The sequence below is a fragment of the Neolamprologus brichardi genome, chromosome 7 (assembly GCF_056152115.1).
Source record: "Neolamprologus brichardi isolate AB-2024 chromosome 7, ASM5615211v1, whole genome shotgun sequence".
Classification (NCBI taxonomy): domain Eukaryota; kingdom Metazoa; phylum Chordata; class Actinopteri; order Cichliformes; family Cichlidae; genus Neolamprologus; species Neolamprologus brichardi.
The window spans coordinates 6157224-6176338 of record NC_142110.1 but is presented as its reverse complement, the minus strand read 5'-3'; the positions used below and the strand labels follow the sequence as shown (position 1 = coordinate 6176338).

Sequence of the window (19115 nt, the reverse complement as noted above, 5' to 3'; positions counted from 1 at the left end):
TAAAGTGTTAATCAGTTATTTATACTTTTATTTAAAAATTCACAGGAAATCACTACATAGTGCTTACACTTGACTTCTGCGGTGTCACTGCTATTGCCCTATATTGTTGGGCGGCCTTGCATAAATTGACAGCTTGAATTCTGTTACCCGTTTGGTGGGTGGAGTGGTTGGTGCTCTGGCAGTAACTCACTGAAAAAGAAGGACATAAAAATGCCCTTCATTTTGTTTGCACTACTAAATGCTGCTTCCTTTGGGCTGCACTCAATAAAACGTTTTTCAGCATTAATTTTCTATGCTGACAAAAAAAATGTATATATATACACATTACAAATTTCCTTGAAATATTGTTATATAACGTTGATGCTAACAAACATGAATCACTTTTTTGAGACCTGGAAAGATGAAAAATCATGTTCTGGCAGACAAAAATAATGTTGGAAAAATTGTGTTTGGGAAAATAAATCAATAGATTAGAGTTTGTGACTACTTCCCAAATCATTCTATGACATAATTGCATATTCAGCATGATTTGAAACTAGTTACTGAGTGCATAGTGTTGTTAGGAAAGTGCTCACTAAGGTGACTGTGCAAGGAAGCAGAGGGTCATTTTCCTATGGACTTCTATACCGCTTCAACTGTCTTCTGGCAACCAGAGAAGTGCCCCCTATTGGCCAATCAAAGGAATGAATGTTTACTTCACATTAGCACTGGCTTCATTTTTGAGACCTGAGAGCTACGTTCATCTTCTACATGCAGCCCATGAGCATCGTGTAGTTTTGTGAAATGATAACGTTCAATGATAACATTTCTTCTCATTGCCAGTAACTTCTGTGTACTGTATAAACATCATTTAAGCGATTATTTGTAAAGCTTCAGTTGTTCTATTTACATAAAAAATATATTAACATAGAAACAATCCAACAAACCTACACAGGAGCTGCTCCCATCAACATAAGTGGACCATTAACACCACAAAGTGGGTAGGTAAATTTTGTATCCCAGTTTATCGTTAGCCTGTCACCATACTGCAGGTGCTCTGAGCTCAGTTGCCAGCACTTGTTGCATTACCAGCAGTCTTAAAAACATTTCCGTTCAACTTTATCTTGATATAAAAAAGAGATTTAAAAAGAAAAAAAACGAAAAAGAAACGAAATGAAATGAAATGAAAACAACTTACAAGTGAGTTAGCAGGCGTTTTCAATTCAGCGGACAGTCGAGTGCTTCATCTCATCTTCCAGCTGCTCACTGTGGGCAAAAGTCCGCACTCCAGTCCGGTAAAGGCAAACTACACGCCTTCCGGTTCGCCCTTTCAAAGTAAAGGTCTTAACGACAAGCTTGTGAAAAGATAAAATGAAATAACGTGAAATGCAATGCTTCTGGGGAGTTGTACCTCCCCAGAAGCGAAACTTATATTGGAAATAAACAAAATAAACAAAAACTCGTGAACATCTGCATTAAAAATAAGTGAGTTATAATAATATTAATGAGCAAAGATCTCCTGTGCCCCAAAGCAACATGGCTCCGAGGTAAGGAAGTAACAAATCACCTTACACCTCACCTAACAATTGCTTCACCGCACACAAAGGTGTGATCTGATGTCTGTTCCTCCTGTCATCTCTTACTGGAGTCATTTTGTTAGGGAATTTGGGAAGAATTTGTAGAGACTTGCTCCCATTTATTTTGGTCTTGTACTTACGCACAGCTTTCATGGAAAGACATTGTTTATTTTATTTCTAACAAAATCTTGTCAGACTTTGTACTTTTCTACAAAAAAAAAATCTTATATGGTGTACTGACTTTAGCGAGAAGGACTCAAAAGTTTTTTACGTCATCTACTTTACTCCTTGCCAAATTACACCTACATAAATGATAAAAACATTAAAATTTGTAATGCTTGTAATGTCTTTGTTTAATGTTACCGTCGCTCTTTTCTTTTTTTCTTCTTCCCTTATATGTATCTGTATTTGTTTATATACATGCTTGTATATAAACTGACTCCTTTAGTCCACTCACATTAATGCAAAATTGCAATGCGACACCTTTTCTAAAAAAAAAACAGGTATATGCACCACGCTGTCCTTGAACAGCTCTTTGTGTTTGTGAAATGAAGCATTGATAGCCTGTATCACAAAGCAACAGTACACATGTTTATGTGTGAAAAACAAAATCTGGGAACAACAGTGATGAGGTATAATTTAAAAATACCAGTGTAAAATACCAGTTCAAAATAAGGCAAGTGAAAGGGGATAAAAATGTTTTCCAGAGGAAAGGGGGAGCTATCACTTTTCTATCATTCTTTTTAATTGATACCCATGGTTGCACTGATATGATAAGGCATCAACAAGTGGGGCCAGTGCCACCCCAGGCTACGCCCTGTGCGTCCATGCATACTTATACACATTTTTATAGAAATGACTTATGGCAAATGATTAACCGCCACTTTTGGAGGAACAACCTGGAGCTGTGTCTCCATGGCAGCAGCAAACACTGCTGCTATGTGTTGACACAGTTAACCTGTGTCAACACATAGCTTTAGGTAGTCACAACAAACAGCGTGATGGATGTAGCAGAAACGCATTTGTCGTTCAGACTGTTAGATCATTTAATGGATTGTAAGTAACAGCAGTTTTAATGATTTTGAAGTTGAAAATCACCTCTCTCCTCCTCAAACAAATCTGATTTGATCTGACAGGAGGAAGTTGGCACTATTAATAGATATTATTCTCACTAAACTGATTGTGTTGCATCACAATCTCTTCAGTATCTATGTAATCGCATGAATATTGACTGTTACCCATGACTGATCTTGCATAAGATTGTTATTCATTTAATTAAAAGAATGCATTTGTTGGTTCAAGAACATGTAGAACAACAATATTACTGAGTATTAATGAGTATATAGACTTTTTGCCAAATTGTTATTAATTGTAACAGTTAACATTATAACTGCTGTTACAGTTATTAATAATTATTGTTTCAAAATAAAGACAAAATCTAGGTCTGTGAATGTTAGCCTAAGTCTTTCATTCACATCAGTTTGAGCAAAAAAACAAACAAAAACAATAATGAATATCAGTCTGTTTAAGACTCTCTCTTGCACATCAGGTAATCCTTGTTGCCTCTGCTCAAAGTTTCTGAACACACAGCATTGAAACACAATGAGTGGTAAGTGCTATATAGCTCCAGTATGCCAATTTAAGATTAGTAAACAGTGACTCAAAGTCTTTTTAGTCTATATTATCTTACGTTTTATATTGCAAAAAGGCGATGACAAAGAAATCACGTTTCAGCAGCTTTACGTAATGTGACTTTCTCCCATACATAACGTGACTTTCTCCTAACCACTCTTCAGTGGTTCCCTGGTAAATCCAGAATTTCTCGTCACATACAAATGCTTCAGGCCCTCATACTATCATATTATGCCAACAGTGCGCTATCAGAATGCAGGCTTGCTTGTAGTTTCTAGAGATTCTAAATTAGGAGGCAGAGCCTTTAGCTACCAGGACCTTCTCCTGTGGAGTCAGCTCCCTATTTGGATTTGGGAGACAGGCGTCTTTACTTTTAAAATTAGACCTAAAACTTTCCTTTTTCATAAAACTTAGTCAGGACAGGATCAGGTGCCCCTGAACCATCCCTTAGATATGCTGATATTGGGTCAGATTGCTGTGGGGTTTCATGTGATGCACAGAGCACTTCTTCTCCATGTGTTTATATACCTCTGCAACATGTCATTATAATTTTACCTTCTCTCTCCCTTAGTGTGTTTGGTCCGTCTTCCTATGCTCTGTTCTCTTTTGTCTTCTCTTTCTTCTTTTCTCTTTCCTTTCACCCCCAACCGGTCCTGTCAGATGGCTGCCCCTCCCTGAGCCTGGTTCTGCCAGAGGTTTCTTCCTGTTAAATGGGAGTTTCCCTTCCCATTGTCACAAAGTGCTTGCTCATCGGGGGGCACTTGATTGTTAGGGGTTTTTCCCAATACTTTATCTTAGAACTATGGTATCTAACCAGATTCTTACTCTGGATGGCATTACCTTGGCCTCCAGTAACACTGTCAGGAACCTTGGAGTCATTTTTGACCAGGATATGTCCTTCAATGCACATATTAAACAAATATGTAGGACTGCTTTCTTCCACTTGCCCAACATCTCTAAAATTAGAAATATCCTGTCTCAGAGTGATGCTGAAAAACTAGTTCATGCATTTATTACTTCCAGGCTGGACTGCTGTCATTCATTATTATCAGGATGTTTTAAAAATTCCCTGAAAAGCCTTCAGCTAATCCAAAATGCTGCAGCAAGAGTCCTGACAGGGACTAGAAAGACAGAGCCTATTTCTCCTGTATTGGCTTCCCTTCATTGGCTTCCTGTTAAATCCAGAATTGAATTCAAAATCCTGCTCCTCACATACAAGGTCTTAAATAATCAGGCCCCATCTTATCTTAATGACCTTATAGTACCATATCACCCCATTAAAGCACTTCGCTCTCGCACTGCACGCTTACTTGTTGTTCCTGGAGTATTTAAAAGTAGAATGGGAGGGAGAGCCTTCAGTTTTCAGGCCTCTCTTCTGTGGAACCAGCTTCCAGTTTGGATTTGGGAGACAGACACTATCTCTACTTTTAAGATTAGGTGACCCTGAATTCTCCCTTAGTTATGCTGCAATAGCCTTAGGCTGTTGGGGGACTCCCATGATGCATTGAGTTTTTCCTTTTCAGTCATCTTTTTCACTTACTATGTGTTAATAGACCTCTCTGCATTGAATCATACTTGTTATTAACCTCTGTCTCTCTTCCACAGCATGTCTTCTATCCTGTCTTCCTTCTCTCACCCCAACCAGTCGCAACAGATGGCCCCGCCCCTCCCTGAGTCTGGTTCTGCCGGAGGTTTCTTCCTGTTAAAAGGGAGTTTTTCTCTCCCACTGTCGCCAAAGTGCTTGCTCATAGGGGGTTTTCTCTGTATGTATTGTTGTAGGGTCTACCTTACAATATAAAGCACCTTGAAGTGACTGTTGTTGTGATTTGGCACTGTATAAATAAAACTGAATTGAATTGAATTACAGTATAAAGTACTTTGAGGTTACTGTTGTTGTAAACCTGAATTGAATAGAATATATTTTTACCATACAGATCAAATTAAATTCAAATTAAACACCTGCAAATGTAAAGGAATAATTATTGTGTTCATGCCTTTTGTTTGCCATTATGGATAGCATGTCTGCATTTGGTTGTAAAGGTGTCAGTGGAAAATGAGTTATGAAACCTAAATAACTTACACAGGAATGTTCCTCGCGGCAGAATCGTGTGGTACTGTACAAATGGCGTCTCCCAGACCTGTCTGAACTCATGTAGGTATTTCCAGTTCCAACGCCTGATAGAAAAAGTGACTCGTCTCAAGTCAAAACACGATGATATTATCATAATACCTCATTTTCACTATCAATTTACCGTTAATTTATTTGGACATTTTTTTACAGCAATTACAACAAGAAGGTGCAGCTTTGATAGTATTCTGAAGAATGTAACTACAACCTAAAGTACCTGGGTCCTATTCACCACATCTGGAACTTATTATTATAAGTATTCATGGCATGTGCTGACATACAGTATGTGCTGCTCCACTTCACTGTTGACAAATACTGTATGTGTAAAGTCTATTGTGTGGGTGTATTAGCGGCAGACAGGAGCATTTTTTCTTGAAGTCTACTTGATTCTCTTTTAGAACTTCCTGAATAATCTTATACATTTTTATAATTAACAAGTTTATGATTCAGTTTTCTTTGTACATTGGTACTATATATGATGCAACTCTAAAGATAGAGGAGGGTTTTAAATTTAGAAAAGCACCATGTCTTTTGACGTTAAGGGCAAATAAATCTGTTGTTTTAGTACATATACAACCCAATTTGCTCAGTTCAAAAGCCTGTATCTTTGATGTTATGGGGGTGCATGAGTGTCTGTGGAATTGGTAGCTTGCACATTTGCAATGACACCATAAATGCTGAAAGATATATCCAGGCTTTAAAGAACTATATGTTCCCAACCAGATGGCATCTTAAGTTCTAGGGATGGCCTTGCATATTTCGGCAGGGCGATGCTTCTAACTGTCTTGCTACATACTGTTACAACAGCATGGCCCGCCTACAGTCCAGACCTTTAACCAACAGAAATATCCAAAAGTGTTGAGCAGCAAAAATTCTGTATAGGAAAAAAAAACTTTCCTCATCTAAAAATCTAGTAACGGGTCTCCTCAGTCTACAGACATTTGCAGATTGTGGTTTTAAAAAAGGAAGGCTGCTATACAGCAGTCAGCAAGGCCCTGTTCCAACTTTTTTGAAATGTGACATCATAAAATGTTTCAGTTTAAACATCGGATATTAATTTATCAATGTTCTGTTGTGAATAAAATAGGTTTTGGATTTTTTTTTTACTTTTACATAAAAAATGAACTTCAAAATTATTTAATTATTTTTTGGGGGGGGGGTTTCCACAGTGTTTACCACCCCTAAACATTACCTTTATGGTTTCTGACAACATTTGAGTGAAGAAGAGGCCAGGTTACGTCTCTAGTCTTGACAAGCTAGGAGAATGATCCTTTTGAATAAATTACAAGACTGCTCAGACAGAGTAGGTGGACACCATCCCACTTTCCCACCATAAAAGGCATTGCATTTAATTCCATTCTCCTCTACCTGCATCCTGAGATGTAATACAGAGAGACCAGAGTGATGCGAGTGTGGCTACAAAAGCCTGACAGGGAGTGAGAAAATTAAACAATCCTATAGACAAAGCAGTTATGTGAAAAAGATGGGGTGGCTGCCTGATGGAAAGTGCTGCTAGAAAATAAGAAAAGAACTAACGTGTTACATAACAGCTGGATGGCTGTAGGCAATTACATGTTCAAACATACATAAATTCCTACTTTAAGAGCATGTACATCTCTTAATCCAGCACTATGGTCAGAAGTATTAGCAATACTATCCTGTGGTTCTTTTTTTGTACTTTGAGTCATTTATTTACATCCTGTTTCTGTGGACATAAGTGACGCACGACAGACACAAATATGGGACGTGTGTTCTAACCTGTGTGTCCTGCTGTGTGTGTGCTTATGTCAGGTGTTCGTACAAAACACGGGGCAAGTTTGGAGACATCACTGTGCTGGTTGTCGAGGTTTCCTTGAAATGAAGTTCCATGTTATAATTATTGTGACGGCTTCAAAACAAACTTGTCCTGGCATAATTTGCTCTTAAGAACCACTAAGGAATTAGGCTGCCACTCTGGCCCTCATTTCCACAAATGCAGTGTTGTTAGTTCCAGTTGTTTCTCAGAACAAATGAGTCTGAGATTGACCGTCACAGTGCAGGCGATGGGTAATTCTCCATAGTGCTTGGAAAACAAAGGTTATATCATAGTTAAAACATATAAACTCTACATGGACTTGATTTTTTTTTTTTTCATTCTATTACAGCATTGCTGTATGAGTAAAATATGAAATATGCCTGTATGTTGTACATTTATATGGCAAATACTATAGCATGCACTTTGAGGTAACCCCAGCCTTAAGTGTAGTCAAACAGACAAAAAAATAATGAATGTCACATGTCAAGGTGGTAGGTTTGAAGGATTGCTTGCTCAGCGTGGTTGAAGCAATGGATTCATTTTCTGATTTAACATTTACACACAGTGCCCTCAAGTGACAATATGAGACTATTACACATTGAACATCAGGAACTTTACCATCACTGCAGGTAGTCTTTGTGGAAGTTCACATTTTACATCTTCCCAGCTAAAACAGCACAAGGCTGCATTTGTAAAAATTCTATAGAGCATCCTGAGATGTGCACTTACGGTCTCTTCGATATTTTAGTCTATTTAAGAGCAGTTCTGTGCTGTGAGAGGTTTTGTCTCAGTAAAGGAAAATATCCAACTACTGTTTGCGCTGTGAGCTTTGTGAGCACTGGATGCTGTTGAACTGGTGAACAACAACAGTCTCTTCAGTTCTTAAAAAACAGAGAAAAAGAAACGATGGTGTAAACTATGACAAATCAATATACGGCTGAGTGATGAGGTGAAAAAGGGGAAAGACCCCATTTAATGGAGCAGTTAAGAGCAGTCATACTGACAGGGGACAGTCAACAGTCAATCTGGCTGTGAGCTCCCTCTGCAGGACTGGTGTATGTGGTGCTGGTGATGTTTCTGTAAAGCTGCCCTGGCTGTGTGAGGGCGAGTTATTGCTGGTCTCTTGAGGATTTTGGATATCTCACACTTCTGGCCTGGCTGCTCACCAGAGTCCATCTTCACACTAAAAGATAGAGATCTTTTTTAATGTCCATGACCAAGTTGAGATCACAATATGGTGATGTCACTGATTTACAAAACTCAACTGAACATTTTACAACAAAATGTGTTGTTTCAAATGTGACTATTTAAATATAAAGATACTTTTTAATAATGACATACCGTGAATGCTTCAGCCGTTCACTTGGGGCAGCTGTTGGAGGTGGGTGCGGTATGGGTGCAGGCAGAGTCATTGGAGGCACACTCATTTGCAGGTCTGTATCTCCTGAAGTCCTACATATTTCAAAGGCGCTGCTGAATTCAGGTAAATATTGTGGTCTGGCCCGGCTAAGGTGAAGCCTCCGTGCACGGATCCCTTGCGGTTTCAAATCAGGAGGAGGAGAAGGGGACACTGCGGTTTTGGGGGCCAGCGACAGTCGAGCCATATCTGAGGGTAAGTTTTTTCTGGGAAGCAGATCTAAAAATAAACAAACAATAAGAATAATTGAAATAATTCTGTTATTATTCTCCTTACATTACAAAAAGATCAGACATTACAATTACTGCTTTTATTCTGTACAGCCTTATTTATAATTTGTGAAGTTATAAATAACTTCACAAAGTTCTCACCTGGGGAAAGAGACTGGAAAGAGAAATCTAGTGAGGCTGCATCTTGGTTGTCACACTTTTTCTCCTCTTCATGTTCTTCATTACTGCTGTCACTCCTCATAGCACCACAGCCATCTTCTTCCTCATCACAACGGCCTTCTTCATCATCAGAGTGCTGAATGGACAAGATTTGTGGCAGTCTGTCTTTTGCTATGGCCTCAAGACGTCTGAAACAAAGGATGATGATATTTAGTTTTATGTGCATACAAGTCTTCAGACATAGCCACGTCGACAGCTTCTGCAATTTTAACTGGCTGTGAAGAGGTATTTGTGAAATCCTCCACAGCCTTCTGATGGTATTCAAATGGACAACTGTTTTAATATGCAATTAATCTATTGCATGGCCAGTAATGGCAAGATATAGATTAAAATGTAGCTTTTATTATTTTTTACATGTATGTGTTTTTAAAAAAAGTAATTCAGCATGTAATACCTGCTATGCTGCTCCCTCCAAGCTCTGAGCTCTGCAAAGACATCAGCACGTTCTGTCAGATCAGGCTCCTCGAGGTCATATGTGTGTTCTGGTACGTGAATGGGAAAGTCTCGGGGGGTGAAAGTAGACCTGGTGGGTGCTGTCTATCAGACAGTAGAGAGGCACAACAAGCATGAGTGGTAACAGATGATGGTAGGAAACTTAAAGTAATAGAGGCCTAAGAGCACATTAATTATGGATAGCAAGAACAGTGAGGAACAACAAACACAGCAAGGGCAGATTGAATGAGACAGAAATGTCTAAATAAGATGCAGAGTGACAGTGGTGGGGTGTATTTATGCCAGTTATAACAGATCGGAGAGTGGTGACAGTGATAGCCCCGTCTGTCAACTTCTTCTGACACAACCCTTCTCACATCTCCATCACCCCTCACTACGCTTGTCCTCTCAGGTTGTTTGTCTGCCTGATAATAATTAGCTGATTCTTTTTATACTGACATGGCATTAAAGAGACGAGCTGCTGGTGCCAGGCATTCATAATGGCCTGTCAAAGCTCATAAAGCTTGTTGTTCCTCTTAGTGGACAATGAAGACTCTGTTTTATGGGGAACAGCGAGACAGAAATAACTCATGTATATGGATCACAGCGTGTGGTGTATGGATTCATCTCATAATTTATTAAGTGAGATCAAATAATTTTCTCCACTGCATCGCAGGACTTTGTTGCTACTTACCCTTAACTTTTGTCGCTTTGCTCGAATAGCCTGGACTGGGTTCCCACAGAAGACGATGTTACCTGCTCCTTCAAAAATTGACAGAGTAAAACAGGCATCAGTGATTGAAACTGTCATTATTTCATGGCACAATTAAGTCCTCTTGGTGGCACTGTTGAGCAAAGATTGTTTTTACTGCTCCAACAGTTCACCTGCACAGAGTAATGCTAATCAAAATAAAATGGAAATGACACTAAGACTAATGAGATCGACCACAGGAGTGCCTAACTGTGAGTCAGAGCGCTGGTTTCAGCTTCCACTACTGCCAGATCTGAGTCTGCAGAACCAGGTCTGGATCCAGAAGGGGAGAGAACTCCAGGCCTGATCGCTGACATGAGTCTGGAGCCTGAGTGTGGTCTGGTGCCTGACGATGACATGGCCCAGACACCGGAGAAGCTGGGAGAAGGGCATGTGGCTGAACTGGGTCGGCTGTAAGGACGTACACTGTCGGTTGTCTCCTCTGCAAAGACAAAAGTGAGGTGTTTGTTAAATTGTCATCTGAATATCTGGACCATGTTGATGGATTTAAAACAGTACACACACACACACACCATCACCAGCAGGATAAGAGGAGTTAGAATCTCTGATGGAGTTTCTGAGAATGTCCCAGTCTTCTCCCATGGTGGTACAACAGCTAAGCCTGTCCTCCTCCACCTTTACATCATCAAGGTAACGCAGCTGAGGGACCAGCTCCCTCACCGCTGCCCGGTAACTGTAGTCTGCCATCTGGGCAGGAGGAACGAAACAAGAGAAAATGACAGAGCCAAGGTGTACGACGAGATTCAAGATCACATTCAAATTCTTTTTTTTTTGCAACAGTGACATTTTTAATAATACGTGGTATTTTTAAATAGGGGGTGCCAGACAGCATTAGCTGATCCCAGCTCTTAACAACTAGCGTTTGTAAAGTCTTGCACTATAAATTCTAGAATTTTATCATCCGGAAGAGAGCAGAGAGCGAGAGAGAGGCCAGTGAATCGCTGGCCTCTCTTTGGTTTCACCAAACCACACAGATGCAGAAAATGAAAAGGAGAGTGTGAGAGGACTGTAAACAAAAGCATGAAAATGAGAGAAAAGAGGAGGAGAATGAGTTTTAAATAAGAGGAAGTGAGAGAAAGACAGAGCGCAAGAAGAGTGATCACTTGGCAAGGGAGTAAACCCAAGAACCCCCTCAGTCGTTACAAAGCACGGGCCTAATGCATATTCAGCTCAGCATCTCTCCTCATTGCCCTAGTTTCTTAATTAATGCTCTGCTGGTGGGTGTAAATAAACACATTCACAGTGGCCCAAAAAACTCAGCTCACTGCAGCTTCTGCCGTGTACCCAGCTACAATCAGTTTCACTGACTTGGCCCATGATAAGCTGTTTAAGGCTTTGTCACAGAAACCAAAAAATGCTCCTCAACATAAAAATAAAGCATTGATGTTTACATACATACTATTGCAACAGTATGTTATGTCTAATTATTTTTGAGTATTTTGATGTCTCCTGCTCTAGCAGAGTGTTTCTGTTGAGCTAAGGACCCACATACAGAGAGTTGCGATCGCACACATGCTCTCATGTCTCAGCACAAACTGATTACATGTTAGAGATTATCTGTCTTCGGGGCTGGCAGCCAGCACAGGCGAGACTGTTGAACGATTAGAACCACAAGTTGCATTTGCAAGTTGGCATTTACAACATCAGATGAATACAACACTTCCTTTTCAGGAACTCTGCCCAGCTCCTTGCTCAAGCTCTATTCAGCTGCAACCATTCTTGGTTTCGTTTTATCTTTTGCCAGACTGCCACTCTGAGCATTGCACCACTCTGTAGCGGTTGCTTCAAGATGTACTGGGTATGTTAATTGCAATAGGAGCATCCGCTTAAAGTCTGAACAACAAAGGACAAACACATCGCATAATACTCATACCTGAGCTGATGTGGAGTTTGGGCGTAAACAGACAGGGTTTCCCTCCAGGGTAAGTCTCTCCAGTTTGCTACATAAACTGAGATACTGAACCTGGACTAAATCATCCACGTCATTCCCTTCCAGATCTAACAGCTGCAGGTTCTCCAGCATGCCAACCTGACTCAGGTCTGACACGTTGTTATAGGACAAGTACAGCTCCTGAGAAGAAGGACAGGAAATAAGTGTTAAGTGGTAGAAAATGTGTAATTAATGAAGGAAAATGCACTAAAGAAAAAAAACATGTTGGACCCAAGTCACACTGTGGTATCGTCTCATGTCACAGACAGTTGGACGTTTTAAACAGCGGAAGTTCAATTACTTGAATCATATGTTACTACCTAGGCACGTTCAGTATTTGCCGCAAAAACGTGGAAATGATTTGGGTAAAAATGGGTCACTCAGGTACCATGACAAATGGAAATTAATGTTTGAGGTATGAAGGCCTATTTGAAATGTATCCAAAGATCCTTGACACAATTTCTTTTTTGTTCCGTACACGCATTTTTTAACTTTTGCAAAAAGAGAAAAGAAAGAAGCTACCAAGCTCCTGAATAGTTCCTACAAAGCCACCTGTAACCTATAAAGTCTACCGTAACAGCACAGAAAGTAGTAATCCCATCTAGGTCTCGTAGGCAGCACCGAGACATCCATAGCACCTGCAGTTGGGAGATGGTGGTTCCCAAGTCTCTAGGGAGACAAAATAACACAAACTTGATTTAGAGGCAGGAAAGAGAGTTACATAATCACGGCTAAAAAAAGGATACTTTCTTGGCTACTGAAGCTTGCAGCTCCTTTCTCTTCGTGAAAATTATGTCCTGTTCGCTGTCTCCTGCTTTCCTCCCTGCCTGAACCTTTCCACAATAGTTTCAGTCAGTGTACCTTACACTACAACGCAGACTCCACTACAACTCCCACAACCCAAAGCAGGAAATACTATCAGAGCCAGTGCATGTCCGGCTGACTCTGCTCTGCTGTGGTGCTCTCGGGGTGGAGCAGACAGTTCACTATCTTTCTCTGTGTACAGTTCTGTGCAAAAGTCTCAGAGTACTCTTCATTTTAATATATTCTGCTAGGAAAATTTTAAATTAGGTGCAGGGATTTATTGAAATGAACATAAATACAGTCTGTTATACCTGGGGAGGCCAATCCATGACTGACAGTGTTGCAGTTATTGCATTGGCAGTGTTTGGGATCGCTGGTGTGTTGAAACATGAAGCTGTTGTCAATCCAGCAATTTTCAGATGGCATTGCAAGGTAGATGGTACTTTTCTGTGCTCGTAACACTTTCAGTGTTGGGGAGATTTCCAACACCACTGGCTGAAACGCAGCTCCAAACCATGACAGAGCCCTCCACAGTGTTCTACAGATGGCTGTAGACACGAACATCTTGTACATCTCTCCTGTCCTCCTCCATAAATATTGATTATTAGATAATTAGATAAACAAAACAACATTTGTGTCATTGTCCAATTTCCTTATTTTAATTAAAGACACACTGCCCACCATGCTTAGATATGCCATGTTTTCAGCTAACAGCTCTTTGGGAATCACATTGGTGGTTCAAATATATTACTTTATTGCTTGTGTTATCTTTTGGTATCTTTTATTATCTGTTCATAGATACAACTACAGAACTGGGAACAGATTATGTTTTTTGTGACAGACTGCTACTAACAGAGCGCCTACAGATACAAAAATTCTTCCTTCGCTAAACTTTCTGTTATGTGCACAACATTCACATTCATCCCTTCAGTTGGGTGCATTTTATATGCTCTAATAATACATATTTCATATTTCTATGTTAAGTTGTTTAACAAACAAAAACAAATTCCTCTGAAAATGGTTAGGTGTAAGCGATGGACTGAAAATGAGTGAAAAACTGCCAATGTCTAAATTAAAACTTTGCAACACTTTATAACCTATTGTTTATAATTTTTTTAAATAGACCACTTACAAGAAAATCTGTCTCATGAGAAGCAAAATATAAAGTAATGAGAGATGGGTCGAGACTTTTGCACAGTAATGGTAAAAAATATTCTCTCCATTTCACTTACTGCGACAACTATTTGTAGCTTTGCTTCAATATACTTTTGATGAAACAGCTGTAGCTATGATCACTGGACAAGCTAGGAAAAACTTTAGATATTCCCTGTCTCTTCCTGAGGATCAAATGCATGATTTTGAAATCTGATAGTACCTGAACCCCTCTGTATCCTATTGTGAGAAAGGTGGTTTAACCTGTTCTCTGTGTATCTCTAAACCTGTACACAGGTCTCACCTCCATGGTGTCTGGTTTACAAGTTGCAACAAGCATCTTCCACACATAAATATTGGAAGTCCCTATTTCAAAACCTTGTCACTATAGCCATACTATACTTATTTGGGTAAGCTCATAACTTTTGATTTCCTGTAATGACACAAAGCAAGACCAGAGTAAACCACGACAGCATTCACTAAACTATGTTTTTTTTCTGTTCTGGGTCAACTTATATTTATTTCTCTTCGAGAAAATATGTGGGTTTTCCTATTTTGGAAACATGTATAAAATAAGATAAAAATGACCAGAAGCGTCAGTATCATCTTGGAAATCTATAATTTATAATACTTTGTAAATTTGTTTCTCAGGAATACAAACTTTGAAGTAAACAAAAAGATGGTATTTTTGTCTTACTTACCTTACTGACAGGATCCTGCTGTTGTTCATTTTTAGCTGCACTAATCCAGGCAAGTAGACACCTGCAAGAAAATGAGTTAAGCAAAACGATTTTTCTCATTTTCATGTAACACTGGTGTCATTTTAACATGGTTTCGTTCTTATCACCTGATTTATTTGCTAATCAGATGTTCAGCATCATTTAAGGAAAAGAAAGCGTCCCTGAAGTGGCAGGTAAAACATGACTCATACATGTACAGACAGTGTTTGTCATGCCTTACACAATCTAGGATTTTTTCTGAGGACAAAGCTCAGTTATAGTAAATATATCCCCCTACCATTATCTAATGATGGCTGGCACACCTGTGAGGTAATCAGGTGTGGGAATTTATGACTGTCTGCTCGTTCTGTGTTGTGATTATTACAAGTATCTGTTATGAATCATTACTGTAAATTGTGTTAACAGTTTCTCATTGCTCGTTAGTTTAACTGAACTTAAATGAGATAAAAGTTACTGTATTTTTTGTAGCCTTGGCTACACAAAGAAAACAATAACACCACTGATGCTGACTAACAGTGAGTTCTAGTAAGTACACATACAAACAGACACCTATTGTTTTACTGTTTTACATATTCAGCTGCAGTACTGTGCAAAAGTCTTGAGCCATTCCTCATTTGTTTGTATTTTGTCTTCAAGGAACCAGACTTTGTTGTATTTAATTATTCTTGAACAACAGGTCTCTAGGATTTCTGAAGTTTTTCTTGGGACACTGGCTGCTTTTTTACTTATTTTCAGTACAGTTTTTGTACTTGATCATTTTCTTAGTTAAACTACTTAACACTGACCTATGAATCATTCAACAACTAAAAAAGGTACCTAACTCAAGAAGTGAACTAGTTTTGTGTCTGCACACAACTTACACAACAGACAATTTAGAAAAGAACCAATTTTAAATTCTATATTTAGGGACTTTTTTACAAGCTGCCTGTCACAGTAACAATTCATTTGTTTAGTCGAGTCTACAAAAAGATAACACAGTTTGACAGCTGCAAAATAACTACACCAGAGGAACAGTAACAACAAGTCATGTATTTAAGAAATTGGAAAGAAAATCCAGCAAAATTACACAAAAAACTGGACTAAAAAATTAGTGGCAACAGATCTTATGGAGTGATAAATACAAATTGGACATTTTTGGTTCAAGTCATCATCAATATGTATGGAGAAGGTCAAGAGAGAGGTAGAACAGTGAATGTCTACAGACATCTGTAAAACACAGTGTCATGGTTTGGAGCTGCATTTAAGCCAGTGATAGACCAATATGGTCCAATTTTGATCACAATCTGGAAAGTGTTGTATTTGCAACGACTTCATGTTTAAGCATGCTAATGATCCCAAACATGCTGCCACTGCTGTAAAAGCATACCTGGATAGAAAACAACATTACCTAAGCAGTGTGGGATCGTGTTGACTGAGAACAGAACAAAAGGCAGCCAAACTCCCAAGAAGAGCTTTGAAATGTCCTTCTAGAACCCTGAAGACTACTTAAAGAAATGACAAGAAAGCTTGCGTAAGAGAGTTGGGACTGTATTGAAGAATAAAAGTGGTCATGCTAAATACTGACTTTGGTAGACCAAATCTTGTTAGATTATTACAAACTCTGATTATGGTGTATATTTGTGTATATTTGCACATACTTCAATGAATCACTGCACCTATTTCCCATATTTCTTGCAAAATATAACCGAATGAAGGGTGCCTCAAGACTTGCACAGTGCACAGTACTGTATTTAATCAGTGACATGTTATATGTCTTACCAAAGTTACCAAGTGTGTTTTCTTGAGTGTCTACACAGATCTCCAGTGAGGTCACATTAGAGAGGTCTTGTGTGCCACACAGCAATTTCTGTAGGAGGAGAATAAGAAGCTGACCTGGGCAGAAGGGCACTGTCTCTTTACTTTATGTAGTTTGTATCATTCTGTAGCTACAATTAACAAACATGACTTTGATTTGATGTAAAGAAGAATTTTTTTTTTGCCCAATTTTAGTTTCAAACGTAATCTTTTTAAGCAAAAATCAAAGAGGATTTTAATTAGTATAAGAGACAACACTAACGGAATTATTTCAGTAAAATAGGCATTATAATACAGGCAAGATGTATATGGTAGATGTTATCCAGATGCTAACATTTGCTATTGTCAATTTAGAATTATGCTAAACTGACTAAATGCTTTCACTAGTATATTATATATATAGTATATTATATTCGTATAAACAACATGATAAGAGGTTTATAACGGTGATAAATACTAACTGTATTTAAAGGTACCCACCAACTTTTCCGGGGAGAGATAAAATTCCACTGGTGTTTCAGAGTCCTCACAGGGTTTACTTGCAGGAGTTGGGTTGATGGAGCCTGAACCACTCAGCTCAGTCACCAGGACCCGTGCTGTACCAGGCCTGACCCCGTGGGGCACAGACCCAAGACAGTAACTCATGCCTCACGCTGTATAAAATAAACAATCCTAAAGTTATATTGAAAACACCAAAACGGCTTGTGAAACAAAAGGGAAGCAGTGAGCAGTACCTTCTCTACAGCCAGATATTCTAAGTAGCGCTAAATAAAGCAGCATGTAACCTAGCTACATGCTGGTGTATACGGAAATATAATATTATATCTATAATAAGAATATATATCACCTTTTGCGGAATTTTCCCGTCTGTGTCACTAGATAGTCTATACATTTACATTCAAACCTACAACTGAGGGCTCGCAAGCGAAAGTTTCCTTGGCAACCACAGACGACTTCCTGGATACGGCACAAACTGACCCCAGAGCCGCTGAATGGAATTCATTCAGCGGCTCTGGGGTCAGTTTGTGCAGTAGACCCAGTTAGACCCGAGGCTCCCTGGGATATGTAGTACACTCCGGTATTTCTTATGGTTGGCACTCATCTAATCTATTATCCAGTAGTTACTGGATAATATCCTGTCGATATTGATGAGATCAATCCAGGACTGATAACGTTTTCTTGTGCCTTTCTTTTTTATTTAAATATTTTTTTTGTGTGCACTAGCAGTCTGTTTGGGATAATCAGAATGCTGAAAAATGAAGCTGTTCCCAGTCAGACGATTTAGTGGATCAAAATCTAACAGAACCTTTCTACATTCATAATAATAATAATAATAATAATAATAAGTCGTTTCATCTCAACATAAGATCTGTTTTCATTGATTTTCAGCCCAGTTCTTGTGTAATTTGGCATACTCCAACCTTTTCCCCCCTGTTTCCCTTCATGACAGCCACTGAGAACATTTCTGATGAAGATTCAGCAAACAGTAGATTGATCAACTGAAGGACAAGATACATCTCTTAGGTCCTGTGTTGGGTCTTTCTTTCTGTTGATTAGCTGTAAATCGTTTTATGCCTGTCACATCTTTTAATGTCCTCCACTGGCCCAGATTGCCCAGATTTTTTTAAGGGCACACTGCACAGTATTAACGATTTTCCAAGTTTTCAGCAAACAGTTCTTTGGGAAACATCAAACACTGCGTTAAACATGTGTTATCTTTGACATTTTTCATACATACAACTAAAGAAAATGATGCTAGTAACAAAGAGCCTAAAAATACCAATTTAAATTATGTTTAGACACAACGCTGATTCATGCCTCGAGTGAGGTACATTTCTTATACTTGAATGATTCATACAGTCAGTGTTAGTGAGTGGTTGAACAAAAAAATATGCCTCAAAAGCATTCGGGTTATGTCTACAACAAGTCCTCAGCCTTGGTCAAGCACATGGACTGGGCTACAAAATGAGTACAAAAAAATCAGTCAGTGTCCAAATAAAATTGTTGAAACCGTCAGAAAGACTAGAGAACTATTGCTTAAAAAAATTAAGAAAGTCTGGATCAGGAGGGGGAAAAAAATACAGAAAGGATCAGAGCACAAGCATAAAACCACAATAAGTGGCCAACTGTTGCACTTGCATGGAATAAAAAAAAATCCCAGCACCTGGAACAGAAAAATATGAAAAAAAAAAAACATACAGTTAAAAAAAATCAACAATCATGAATAATTAATCTGTGAAATTGAATATGAAGAGGATATAAACATTACTACTTGGAGTGGACCAATAACGGTATTTTGTTTCAAAATTACATCCTACTGAGTTGTAACTACTGAAACAAAAAGTGTTACAATCACGCCTGCTCTCCCCTACCACATAATTTCGACATTACCTTTATATCTATCACCGGTTCCCAACCTTGAGTCATCACATAGGAAAAAAATCATAATGTCTGGGAAGTTTTGGTGATTTGTTTTTAAACTTTGGATATTCTCAACCAAAACACTGTTAGTCA

General features: G+C 38.8%; 2 protein-coding genes across 3 annotated transcripts in view; both read right to left on the bottom strand.

Annotated features, from left to right (window-relative positions):
• Window positions 1-1240, bottom strand: part of rassf7a (Ras association domain family member 7a) — a 38698-nt gene extending 37458 nt beyond the window's left edge. Inside the window, exon 1 of the mRNA XM_006789571.3 lies at window positions 1178-1240. The gene's annotated coding sequence lies outside the window, so the exon portion shown is untranslated. The remainder of the gene's footprint in view (window positions 1-1177) is intronic.
• A 6816-nt stretch (window positions 1241-8056) lies between these two features.
• lrrc56 (leucine rich repeat containing 56) lies at window positions 8057-17580 on the bottom strand. Of its 2 annotated transcripts, none has more exons than XM_087842947.1 (13): window positions 17449-17580; window positions 17082-17254; window positions 16566-16653; window positions 14769-14829; window positions 12684-12780; window positions 12055-12252; window positions 10694-10868; window positions 10372-10602; window positions 10104-10171; window positions 9372-9514; window positions 8900-9105; window positions 8453-8747; window positions 8057-8294 (listed from the first exon to the last, which is right to left on the bottom strand). In XM_087842947.1, the coding sequence occupies exons 2-13, from the start codon at window positions 17244-17246 to the stop codon at window positions 8132-8134; spliced, it is 1890 nt and encodes a 629-aa protein (XP_087699073.1). In that variant the 5' UTR covers window positions 17247-17254; window positions 17449-17580; the 3' UTR covers window positions 8057-8131. The 2 variants fall into 2 exon arrangements, with proteins under 2 accessions (XP_087699073.1, XP_087699074.1); XM_087842948.1 differs by having other exon boundaries at window positions 10700-10868.
• Between the last annotated feature and the right edge of the window lie 1535 nt (window positions 17581-19115).

Bases quoted from the DNA above. Each gene is read 5' to 3' on its own strand.
- lrrc56 (XM_087842947.1), bottom strand. From the start codon at position 17,246: ATGAGTTACTGTCTTGGGTCTGTGCCCCACGGGGTCAGGCCTGGTACA. The intron at 12,781-14,768 runs GTAAGTAAGACA...TTGTCTCCCTAG, and splicing joins AGCAGGATCCTGTCAGTAAG to AGACTTGGGAACCACCATCT. The intron at 9,106-9,371 runs GTATTACATGCT...CCTTTGTTTCAG, and splicing joins TGGAGGGAGCAGCATAGCAG to ACGTCTTGAGGCCATAGCAA.